The sequence below is a fragment of the Gigantopelta aegis genome, chromosome 2, assembly GCF_016097555.1.
Source record: "Gigantopelta aegis isolate Gae_Host chromosome 2, Gae_host_genome, whole genome shotgun sequence".
NCBI classification, from domain to species: Eukaryota; Metazoa; Mollusca; class Gastropoda; order Neomphalida; family Peltospiridae; genus Gigantopelta; species Gigantopelta aegis.
The window spans coordinates 53063876-53076701 of record NC_054700.1 but is presented as its reverse complement, the minus strand read 5'-3'; the positions used below and the strand labels follow the sequence as shown (position 1 = coordinate 53076701).

Genomic DNA, 12826 nt, shown 5'->3' with positions numbered 1-12826 from the left:
CGGGACCCAATGCGGAAAAGGTGTAGGCTCAGGTTTAGAAACTTAAATAAAAATGATCTTCCTAGTTTTCCTGTTAATAAGTGAATTGTATATTATAGGCGGTAGCAATGACGATGGGGGTGAATCGTTTGCTTTCGATCGAATCAAAGATGAAATAAAGAATTACACAAATATTGCAAACGCAATCATCAAACTTTCGCTGTACGGAAAAGCCCAGAATCAGTCGTACGACAGACTGGCGACATTCGTGGATAAATTCGGGAGCAGAATATCTGGTTCCGACAACCTGGAACATGCTATCGACTACATGATGGATGCACTGAAAAACGACGGATTAGACAACGTGCACGGGGAGCCGGTGGAAGTTCCTCACTGGGTTCGTGGGAACGAATCTGCTATAATGCTATCACCACGGTTACACCGCATGTCGATATTAGGACTCGGCAGTAGCATAGGCACGCCGCCAGGTGGAGTCACTGGTGAAGTAATTGTGGTGAAATCCTTCAAGGAGCTGCACGCTAGAGCATCAGAAGCTAAAGGAAAGATCGTCGTCTACAATGAAGACTTCGTGGATTATGGAACCACTGTGGCGTATAGAGAGAACGGAGCAGTGGAGGCAGCTAAAGTCGGAGCCGTGGCTTCTCTCATTAGAAGTGTGACAGACTTTTCAATATACAGCCCGCACACAGGGTTGCAGGACTACGCAGCTGGTGTTCCTAAAATCCCGACGGCTTGCATCACTGTCGAAGATGCCGAAATGATGCACAGGATGTCCAAAAGAGGAAACAAAATCATCGTCCGCCTAACAATGGACGCCAAAACGATGAATCGTTCAGCCATATCGCGAAATACTGTAGCAGAAATCAAAGGAAGGACTCACCCAGAACAGGTGGTTCTTGTGAGCGGCCATCTTGACAGTTGGGATGTCGGCCAGGGGGCCATGGACGACGGTGGGGGAGCTTTCATATCATGGCAAGCTCTTTCGCTGATTCGACAGCTTAATCTCAGACCAAAGAGGACATTGCGGGTTGTTCTGTGGACGGGAGAGGAACAAGGTCACGTGGGAGGTAAATCGTACTGGAGCAAGCACAGTGATGACGTCAGAAATTATGACCTCGTTATGGAGTCGGATGGTGGCACGTTCACACCTCGTGGATTACAGTTTTCCGGGAACAAGGCAGCTACCGCCGTGATGGCAGAAGTGCTCAAATTGTTAGCGCCCATAAATGCAAGTAGCCTGGTGTCTCCTGCGGATTCTGGAGATGTGGCAGGTTTTATGGCGGCGGGGGTGCCAGGCGGTAGCTTGTACAACGAGAATGAGAAATACTTCTACTTCCATCACACAGATGCTGACACGATGACAGTTCAAGACCCTGTTGCCATGAACATGGTTTCTGCGCTGTGGTCTGTAGTTGCCTACGTAGTTGCAGACTTAGATGATATGTTACCGAGACACACGCGTACAAAATTTAATGTACACTGAATTAATAGATTTCATTGAATATTATTGTTATTATTTTGTATACGTAACAGCATTGCTTTATGGTTTGCCGTTATTTGTGTATGTTGATATGTTTTGGTTGTGTTTTTAAATGTTAGTTTTTTGTTTTTTAATTTCAAATATAATTACTATTTAGCTAACTATTTTTTTGTCTTTGAAAAATTATAAATTTGGTTTCGATACAATCTGACACGTTACCGACAGACTCCAAATAATATAGAGGATAATAATTAAACGAGTTACCAGTTATTATCAAATTTATGTCCCTAGTGAAATAATTTTCAGTTCTCACGAGCTTTAGCGATTTTACACAATTTCTGACTGTTATACATCGATAAATTCGCAGAAAATAACAGTTTCTTTCTCTGTTTTTATTTTAAACAATATTTATTCCATCTTTATATGGTAGTGGGTCTAATATAACCCTATATTAGACCACAATATATCATCTCCGGCCCAAAACAGTCTTGAGTCTGGAGAGTGTGATGTATTTTGACGTCTGCGTCCGTATCTGTTACGTGCTATCAATATAATTGACTGCGTTCATTTCTTTTGATATATTTTCTTCTATAAATATCAACAATAAATACGAGTATTTCACATTGCTTAATATATATTTTCCTGTTATTTATTAAGAAAAATTACACCCCCCCCCCCCCCCCCCCCCCAAGGTTCGGACATTGCACAGCTACGGGTCTGGTAGTGTGAAAATATACCGCATGTTATAACTATAATATAGATGTTGCCAGATCTGTTGTTGACGACGGCACAGACGCGGTGTATTTTGTCACATTCATTTCGATTCAGTGCGTTTCATTTTGAACTGGTAACATAGTCGCCAGACCCAGACCCCGATCCGGTGTGTTTTGGGCCTCAGACGGTTGACGATCCGACGCAGGATGTCGTTCATGAAACGTTCGTTTGTTCATTCGTTCATTCATCCAGACCGTCTGCGACCGTGCTCCCATAACAATTTCTTTCGTCTTAAAGGGAGTGTCACACTGTCCCGAGTTTCCCTACGACACGCGGCGATATACGGCGAGATAAACTCGCCATAAATCGCCGCGGATGGCCACGAGTTGTCAGCCGAATTTGTGGTCAAAATATTAACACAAGTGTACCACGATATCTCTACGATATGTTTGGCGAAATAGTACGAGACTATTACGAATTGGTAGGAGTTTCTACAACATTCGTACGAAAATCCTGCGATAGTTCGATATTCGTGTTTGTACGAGTTTGTAAGAGACTTGTACGAGTAGGTACGATTTTGTACAATGTGGTACGATATATTGCGACATTCGTACGACTTAATGCAAGTTTACTACGATATAGTACGATATTCGTTCGACCTTGTACGATAAAATGCGAGTTCTGTACGAGTTCAGCAGAATTTTCGGTATATATAGGACCACTGACCAATGGTCATAGTCTCGTTGGTTGCCGATGAGGAAACAGCATGACCCTGCAACCTTCACAAAGACGCCTTCAACTACTGTTGGAACTGGAGGAAGATCATGCTGAAATTGACCTCGGCCTCGCACAGTTGCTCCAACAGAGACGGAGGAAGAAGGAGGAGAGCCCCTAGAAGATTTTGGGTCAGGCCATGGATCATGAGGCAAAACGACGTTGGGCACTATGATCGCCTGATGCATGAACTTGAGATTGAAGACCATGATGCTTTCACCAACTTCCTTAGAGTCCCACCTGAAATGTTCAGAGAGCTGGAACAGAGACTTACTCCTAGGATGCTGAAACAGGACACGTGGTATAGAGACGCCCTGAAACCTGGATTGAAGCTGGTCATCACCCTCAGGCACATGGCCACAGGAGAAAGCTACAAGAGCCTCAGTATGGGTTCAGAGTGACACACAATACCATCTCCCTCACGGTACGGGAAGTGTGTCAGGCCATCATTGATGAATTTGCAGACGAAGTGATAACCACTCCTACCACACGGGAAGAATGGCTGGACGTTGCCCAGAAATTTTCATCTCGGTGGAACTTTCATCATGCCTTGGGAGCGCTAGATGGGAAACACATAGTCATCAGTGTCCAAAAGACAGTGGATCCCTGTATCATAACTACAAGGGATTCTTCTCGATCGTCATGCTAGCCCTTGTTGATGCCGACTATAAATTCCTGTGGGTAGATGTTGGGAAAAATGGGTCTGCATCAGATGCCTAAGTGTTTAACTCTTCGGCGTTAAAGGATGCCATTGACATCAGTGACATTAACTTCACAGCACCTGGACCACTGCCACATGATGATCAGGACATGCACTACTCCATCGTGGGTGATAATGCTTTTGCGCTCCGGACATAGATGATGAAACCTTTTTCCAAGAGGAACCTATCACGGGAAGAGCGCATCTTCAACTACCGTCTCTCCAGAGTGAGAAGAATTGTGGAGAATGCTTTTGGCATATTGGCCAATCGATTCCAGTGCACCCTGACCACCATGCGACAAGAACCACTAACAGTACAAACCATCGTACTGGCCTGCTGCAGTCTTCACAATCTGATGAGGCTGCGCTATCCAATTGCGCAAAATTCTCTCATGGACCAGGAGAAGGCAGACCACAGCATCATACCCGGTGAATGGAGGAATGGTCTCAACATGCCCAACCTAGGACTCGGCCAGAGAGGAAATTTAGCAACAAAGGCTGGCCACAGTAGAGACAGTACCTGAAGGAGTACTACAACAGCCCCGTAGGAGCAGTGCCTTGGCAGAATGACATGATTTAAAATTCTGCAAGATATTTTAAAAGGTATAGTGCATTGTCGTGAACATTAGTGTTTGTGGAATTTTTAATAGATTTGATAGTAAAGACTGACCACTTAATCATGAATACCGTCTTCAATATTAAATCTACCGAAGATCTGAAACTTTCAAGTGATCAGACATGTAAACTTAGTCAGTTCATTGCGCATTTTGTTAATATTGTCATTCACTTACTTAATATTCATGCGTATACAATTACACCATTTCACAAGGAGCTGAAGTTGTCGTAGTGAACTCGCCCTATCTCGGAATAAATATCGTGCTATGTCGCAGCATGTCGTACGTTACTCGTCTTATATCGTACTATGTCGCCATGACTCGGCAGTTGTTTTGGGACAGCGAGATCACTCAAGAACACGCGACAAGAGGCGACAATGAGTACGACAGTTGTACGACAATGTACGAGTGAGTTGCGAGATTGATACGAGAAGACCTAGGACGGCGAGAATTTTAAACAGTTTAAAATTCTCGTAGGCACTTCCCGACAATATGCGAGTAGTGACGACATGCTACGACATGTGTACGACTTCAACCGACATATGGCGACTTGTCCGCGACATTCCGCCGACATGTGGCTTTATTTAACGACGCACTCAACACATTTTATTTACGGTTATATGGCGTCAGACATATGGTTAAGGACCACACAGATTTTGAGAGGAAACCCGCTGTCGCCACTTCATGGGCTACTCTTTCTGATTAGCAGCAAAGGATCTTTTATTTGCGCTTCCCACAGGCAGGATAGCACAAACCATGGCCTTTGTTGAACCAGTTATGGATCACTGGTCGGTGCAAGTGGTTTACACCTACCCATTGAGCCTTGCGGAGCACTCACTCAGGGTTTAGAGTCGGTATCTGGATTAAAAATCCCATGCCCCGACTGGGATCCGAACCCAGTACTTACCAGCCTGTAGACCGATGGCCTAACCACGACGCCACCGAGGCCGGTCGCAAGGTTGCCGGGAAAAAAAAAAAAATCCGTGGAACAAACTCGCGCGTAAGGCGCACACAAGATGACGTAGCAAAGCGAGTGAAACTGACACGTTTTCAGCGTTCGCACGCTTGATCCGTTTCCAATCCGCCCGAGATTAATTATATTTATCTTTTTGCGCATTGCGTTTCTGCTTTGTTGAGGTAAAAATAAAGATGGCTGGCGTTAAAAAAGTTCCTTTTTTTCAATAGAAAACGAATTTCTCATTAACGAAGTTCGTAAGTATCCAAACCTGTATGATACCAGTTTACCAGAATACAGGGACCATTGACGGACAGAACAATCGTGGATTGCAGTAGGCAGTATTTTTAAAATAAAGATCGTGGTGGGAAATGAAAGATAGATGGAAGTATTTGCGGGATCAATACACCAAATGTAAACGGTCCAACGAGGGAAGAAGTGGAGATCCTGTTATTAAAAACAAAAAAACACAAATGGAAATACTACGACCAACTAACTTTCCTATCCGACCATGTAAAACATAGAGAAACACATGGGGACCTATCCAGGTATATCAAATCTAAAATCTGTTTTTCAATTCAGTCATGAATTATAACTTAAGCCCCTTTCGTATGAAACTACATTGTTGTTAGTGACAATTCTACTGTTGAGGTCCCAATCATACCTTATTTTCCTGCATAAATAATAATTTTTGTATAAAATTATGTAATACTGCTTATAAAACCCTTTGAAATGACAAACTTTGCACATCTATGTCATTAAGCATACATGTTAATTTATTTAGGTATGTAAAAGTATATTAAAATGTCGGTAAGCATTCACGTCGTACAAATATTACATGTAGGTTAAAAAAAAAAAATTCAATTAAACACTATGGATAATATGTTTTTAACACATCCATAGAAATTAGGTAGACCATTATCAGTACCATGTAGTTATGTACATGTTCTGTTGTCATATGACAAAAATAGAAACCGTGCAAATATGCATAACTGTGTGTGTATATATATATATATATATATATATATATATATATATATATATATATATATATGGTAAAACCTGCCTTCGCGGCCACCTGTCCATGGCGGCCACCCTGAGGTCCCCCCAATGAATTTTACTATATATTTTACCTCTATATGGCAACCACCTGCTCAGCGCGGCCAGCGGAAACACTTTTGTCATAAAAAAACAAAAATGAACCTGCTATCGCGGCCACAATTGTTTTTTAGTGCAAGTTATAAAGAAATGTCGGCAATCGTAAAAAAAAACGTAAGATGTTTTTGTTGATATAACCAATTGCCTTGATAAACAGCGGTCCTTTAAAGGTCGTCGGTCGCTTAGCTGTGTTCGTTAATTAACAAGTGTTTTTAATCTGGATTAACGGTGCGATGTACTAGTCATCGGCGGTGGTCATTAAACGCAGTTGATAAGAGGGTATCCAGCCTAAAACAACTGGAGTTAAACGTGTCAACTCTAGAAGGAATTAAATACTGCTGCAGTTTATTTCTGATATTTATTTTCAAAATGCCACCTAAACCCAGTAAGCCGATCGCGTTAACGTTGGAACAGAGAGTAGAGGTCATTAAAAAATCAGAGAAAGACAAATTGAGTGCTAGAAAAATTGCTGAACATTTCGGGGTGGGTAGAACTCAGATTGATGGCATTTTAAAGAGAAAAGCGGAGGTGTTGGCAGATTATGATAACAACCAGCCCTCTGACAGAAAAAGGCAGAGAAAACTTACAGGCAATGAGGATATTAACATTTTGGTTTGGAAATGGTTCCAAGATGCCACTGCTCGTAGAATTAATGTCAGCGGTCCACTGATTAAGGAGAAGACGTTAAAATTTGCCGAAGATTTGGGAATAGCGAGTTTCAAAGTGTCAAATGGGTGGCTGGATTCGTGCAAATAAAGCAAGATACGTGACTTCTTTAGCAAGTGAACATTAAAGGATAATCAGTGACTTTAATGCGCAGAACAGTGCTCCATTATTCTGTTGTTTGTTAAATATTCTCTTTTTCACTTAATAAAATTTCATATAGATGATAATTTTTTGTCTTGTTTTTAATTACGTTTTTGCACATGTATATGCCTCCTTAATAGTTATATTGCAACATACGTGTAATTGTTTTTAAAAATTCGGACTTATATATGACCTGCATACGGCGGCCACCTCTATGGCGGCCACTTTTGTCATGACCCACGAGTGGCCGCCATAGACAGGTTCGACTGTATATATATATATATATATATATATATATATATATATATATATATATATATATATATATATATATATATGTATATGTATATGTTACAGTCAATCTGTGAAACCAGTCATTACACGTAATATCTAAACAAATCAGCCATTTCACAAAGTGCCTGTGACCACCAGGCAATAAGCGAAATGACTGAAAATTCCAGGCATTTCACGAAATGACTGAAAATCATGACAGCCATTACGCCAAATGACTAAAGTGCTATCTATAATACCACACCACTCAAGTCCTAATGTAACGCTTTCATTAAATTCAAATTAAATCATTTCAGAAGTTGTACATGAAGATGAAGTTGAATGTTACCAAGTAGTCCGTGTCAAATCATGAAAGTAACATATTGGTATAGAAAGGTCACTTGTTTTTGCACACAAGGCTACCATGACAACGACTGGAACATTGAATTTTGGTTTTGATACATTTTCAACGATTGGACTCGCATCTCTTAGGACCAGCACAGTTACACCTAACACATCCCTGTCCCTGTCTCCCACTTGCAGTTGTATGTTCTAGGACGGTTGGTAAATGGAATACGGCAGATATAAGATCATGCTCACTCTGCCATCATGTATTGGTTGCAACAGAAGAACTTATGGGAATGGGAACTGTTTTTACGTGCCCATATCCAATGAAGGTTCAGGCACGCCTACCCCGGACTTAGCCTCTGACTTCGCCAGTGACCAATTCCGGCATAGTATGGGTGGGTGGGGATAAGTTTGAGGTGGGCGGAATTTGGAAAAATTTAGTAAGTTGGGAATAACCATGTCTGGGATCAATTAGAGGCCAAACCAAAAATTAGACTGTTCATCCAAAGTTGAAGGTGATTGGAGCAATTTAGACGGACTGCCAAAAATAAAGGGTTCCAGACTGTTTACAAAAAAATAAACAAATGTTTTGAAATGGCGGCAAAAAAAGTTAAAGTCTGACTAAGTCCATACTCGCGGAGGTGAAGGAGGTTGGTAGGTGGGCGCCGCCTAAGGTGTGCCGATGAAGTCGGTGACGTCAAGCTGCGGGAGGTACTGCCGGTACGCGGAGGCCGCTAAACTTCTGGCGATGGGACGGTAGTCTTTCCCCGACGCGGTGTAGTAGCCCTTGGTGATATAATCCGGTCCGGCGTATGGTGACGCATACTGCGTTTCGTCCCTCCTGCAGCTTGACGCGATGAAAGGCAAAGTCCCCTTCAGCACGGCTCGTTGGTAAGTGCTGGTAGGCCTCGTGCTTGGACATGCTGATGAGCTTGCGGACGTCCTCTAAGATCAGCTTGACAAGTTGAGCGTAGCGCTGTTGGAGACGGCCGGACTGCAGTGACCATTGCTCAACTTGTCCAATGTCTGGTTTCGGCGGCTGTGATGGTTGGCTTAGTTTGGCTTGGTAGCCACTCGGGGGAGTGGTTACCTTCCGCTTCACAACAGCCGTCTTCCGGGCCTGTGTCTCAACGTGTGTCGCCTGTAAAATCGGCGACACAGCCGGAAACGCTGAAGTAGGGGCCGGTGGAGTTGGTCGCTGGTACGGCGTGTCACAGATGGTTGTGTTCAAGTCGTCCTGGTCCATTGTGGGTGAAGCTGGAGCATCCGGGGCTGGCGCATCTTCCGATCTAGTCTTCCTCCTCGGATGGGCGGCGTTAGGCGACGGAGCAGAAGGAGCCGCTGTTGGCAGTTTAGCCACCGGTGTTGCCCCCCCCCCCCCCCCCCGTGCGTCGCCCCTGGCGCACGTCTCCTCTTCCTCCATCGTCACTTCTTCTGTACCCGGTCGCCGTACACCAAGGTCACGGTGTGCGACTCGGTACGCCAACAAGGTTTCGATCAGTTCCCCCCAGTTTGGGGGGGGGGGGGGGGTAATTGCAGCAAACAAAGGCACACGTCTTGACGCATTGCAGTACAACACTAGAGTGGAAGAACATATGGACTGGACTGGAAACTCTATTAACGTGCCCCTATCCACGAAGGTTCAGGCACGCCCACCACGGATTTAGCCTCTGACTTCGCCAGTGACTAACTCCGGAGCAGGAGGGGGGGGGGGGGGGGGGTGTAAGTTTGAGGTGGGCGGAATTTGGAAAAAAGCCATTTAGTAAGGTCAACGCGAGCGCGGACCAAATAGCAGACACTTCGCAAACTTGAAGTACACCGAGTGGGAGCCGTGCTCTGATTGGCTGAATTTCGATTCCTCGGTGAAGCCTGTATTTTACCTAAGTCTACAAAGAGTAACTGCATCCAAATACATGTCCGGACTCTAAAATTTAACCCAAAATAGTTAAGACTGCTCAGCCAAAAGGTTTTAAAGGTGATTTTGAGCAATTGAACGGGCGCCAAAGTAAAATGCGTTAGACTACTTATAAAAAAATAAACATAAGAATTTTGAACTGCTTCCAAAACGTTTAAAGTCTAACTAGCCCCAAAAAAGAGGTTGATACCTGTCCTAGGAAAGGTTGGCGCAGCAGGACTCATGGAGAGTTGATGGTCGGTTCAGGTTTGAAGTGGGGAAGGTTGGCGTGTAGCAAGTCGAGATTTCTTTTGAGTGCTCCCTTGTAAATTCCCCGGAGTACGATCTTAAGGATGCGATGAATCGTAGAGTTGGGCATCTCTCGGGTCAGGTGACCTTGCAAGTAGAGACCGTCCTGTTGCGCAATCACAATTAGGTCTTTGCTGTATTCGCTCATGCCATATTGCAGTTGGTATTTGCCTTGTCCCGTGGGTAGATGACGCCAGTGGTCATCTGACCAACATTGCGACATCAGGAGTGAGGTGTCAGAGAAGTCTCCGATGACCGCCCCCCGGTACTTGGCTGGTAGCTGGTTGCAGACGAGCGACCACTTAGAGGAGTCTGACGGTTCCGGTTCCGGTTCGGGCGCCGACGAAACCTTTCTCCTCTTAAGTTCAGGTCGCCTGGTCGCTGTAGCAACAACAACAGTCGGAGGTGCTGGTGGACTGGCAGAGGGCTCAGTGATAACCACGTGTCCTGTGTCCATATCCACCGGTGGGTCGACAGGAGGAATCGCCACTGTCAGTTGAGCTGACAGCTTAGACTCCCCCTGGTCCGCTCCTGGCGAGTGTTTGGGTCGAGTCACGGCGGGCTGTTGTACAGAATGATCCGCCCCCGGTGGTTTAGCCACCGGGTTTGGGTCACCCTGAGTCGCTCCTGCTGGTCTCGTCCGCTGTTTCGAAACAGGAGGGACTGCCCCTGGCGGTTGAGCCGCCAAGTTAGGTCCCCGCTGAGACGTCTTCGGTCGCCGCCTCCTTGGTCTTCCATACGCTGTGGGTGAAGTAGCTCCGTAACACAGTGTTACCGTAGCGTTGTCCCCGTTGTGTTCGATGCGGTATTTGGCTAATGAGCCAAATTCACGCAGTACAGCTCCCAGGGTGGGTGGGGGAGGGGGGGGGGGGAGAAAAATCACCACCTTCTCGCAGAACAACTTCATTGTTCGAAAGTCAGCTTGGGTAAGTGCAAGAATCGAATGGAAGAACATATGAGTAAACCCCAGAAACATGTTTAGTTTTATAGAGATGAAAGTCATATGGTGCTGTAATCACAGATTTGTACTAAAGGATCAGAAGAAGCCACTGAAAGTAGCCATGACTTAATCCATTTGCTTTTATAAACACAAAGCAAGGCTAGGTTTGAGAATAAACCAGCAAACTATTATAACTAATCAGGGATGGAAAGAAGCTCCTAGATAACAAGACATCAATAATATAGCAGATTTTGTGTTGTTTGTTTAAGAATAAACCAGAGAAACATTAACTACCAGAAACGTTTGTTAGTAATATTCAAATGTTATTGAGCATATTTTCTATAAGATTCTTTAATCTGAAACTATAGCAAAAGTTGAATATTAAGTTATTGTATAATAATAAATAATTATTATTAAGTAGTATTTTAAATCGTATAATCAATATACTTATCCTTGTTTGTTCTTAAAATGTGGTTTTATCAATATTTAAGACCAAAAGCCTGTATACAAGTGTCAACAATAAGACTTGAATCACTTTAGTCATTTTGCGTAATGGCTGGCCATGATTGACTGTAACATACAGTGAAACTCCTCTATTAAGACCACCTGTGGGACTTATGAAAATTGGTCTTAATAGTGGGGTGGTCCTATTACCGAATTACTAACATTTAGAAGGTTTTTAAAATTTTAATTGCGTTGTGTATAAAGTGATAAAAAAAGACAACAACAAAAGAAATGTACAATGTAAATGTGTCGTTGCCTGAATCTGTTTAACCAGCCATTTGAAGCCTTAAACTCACTTTCTGCAATTCCAAGTTCAGTTGCATATTTCAAAGCTTTCATTTTTAACATGGGGCCTGAAATCGGCACATCTTGACCGCGCATGCGTTGAAACCATTCCCACATTAATGTATTCAGCTGTTCTACGGAAGAAGGTACACATAAACGTTTTCGATCATTATCTTTATTTTTCTCGTAGCCATCCAAAATCTCTGCCTTTCTTTTCAATATTAACTGTACTTGCTTTTTTCCGATACCGAATTTCTCTGCAAGCGTGCGTTGACTTTTTCCTGGACTGTCATTTATTAAAGTAACTTTTTGTTTCAAAGTCAATTCAGAGCGTGATTTACCCTTTTTGAGGGTTCCCATTTCAAACGTTGATATTACCTCTGCCGATATAACGGAAGAAATACGGCATTCGTAGTGTTTACCGTTTACCTCACTTCGACAGGGTCAAAAAAAACAACAACCCACAACTCACTTTGTGGCCTCAGTCATTACACATCTCAATAACGGATAACAACACTTCTTTTGTTTCCTAGTGAATTAGTCGGTAAATTTATTCTATTGTGTCCTAATTATCATTAACACATTTTATTAGACTCGGTAGATTTAGGCTGTATCTTCAAACAACAGGTACATAAGCATTAAACACGTGTCATGCCGACTTCTGACCTGTATCGTTTCTTTCAACATCAAACGTGATTATAGCGACTTTCCGCTGGAATGGCTATTGCAATTTGTATAGACAGTTTATTGGTTACAATGCTATTTAATTGACGCGTGGAACGCCTGTTCTCGTAATCCGAATGAGTGTCGGCTCTAGAGTCTGATGACTGGCTTGCAGCCAATCAGCGCGTTACATCGCTTCATTAATATTAATCAGTTGACAATGTTTTCCGGAAACTGAAAGTTGGTTATGTGAACAGATTGCGATGGGCGGTTTTTCAACGACTTAAACGTGTATCTCTCTTTAACAGTTTTAATTCATTTCAAAAGACAGAACATTGGTGTTTACTTTACTTCCTGTTACCTGTTCCAGTCTCGGCTAAAACAAAGCAAGCATTAAATTTAGATCAGTTA

The 12826-nt window shown here is 43.3% G+C and overlaps 2 protein-coding genes across 2 annotated transcripts; both read left to right on the top strand.

The window, feature by feature from the left end:
• Positions 1–14: 14 nt before the first annotated feature.
• Positions 15–2113, top strand: LOC121378930 (carboxypeptidase Q-like). The gene has a single exon (XM_041507324.1). It carries the CDS (start codon positions 53–55, stop codon positions 1481–1483), a length of 1431 nt encoding a protein of 476 aa, XP_041363258.1. The 5' UTR covers positions 15–52; the 3' UTR covers positions 1484–2113.
• A 4651-nt stretch (positions 2114–6764) lies between these two features.
• Positions 6765–7151, top strand: LOC121389030 (tigger transposable element-derived protein 4-like). The gene has a single exon (XM_041520629.1). It carries the CDS (start codon positions 6765–6767, stop codon positions 7149–7151), a length of 387 nt encoding a protein of 128 aa, XP_041376563.1.
• The last annotated feature ends 5675 nt before the right edge of the window (positions 7152–12826 follow it).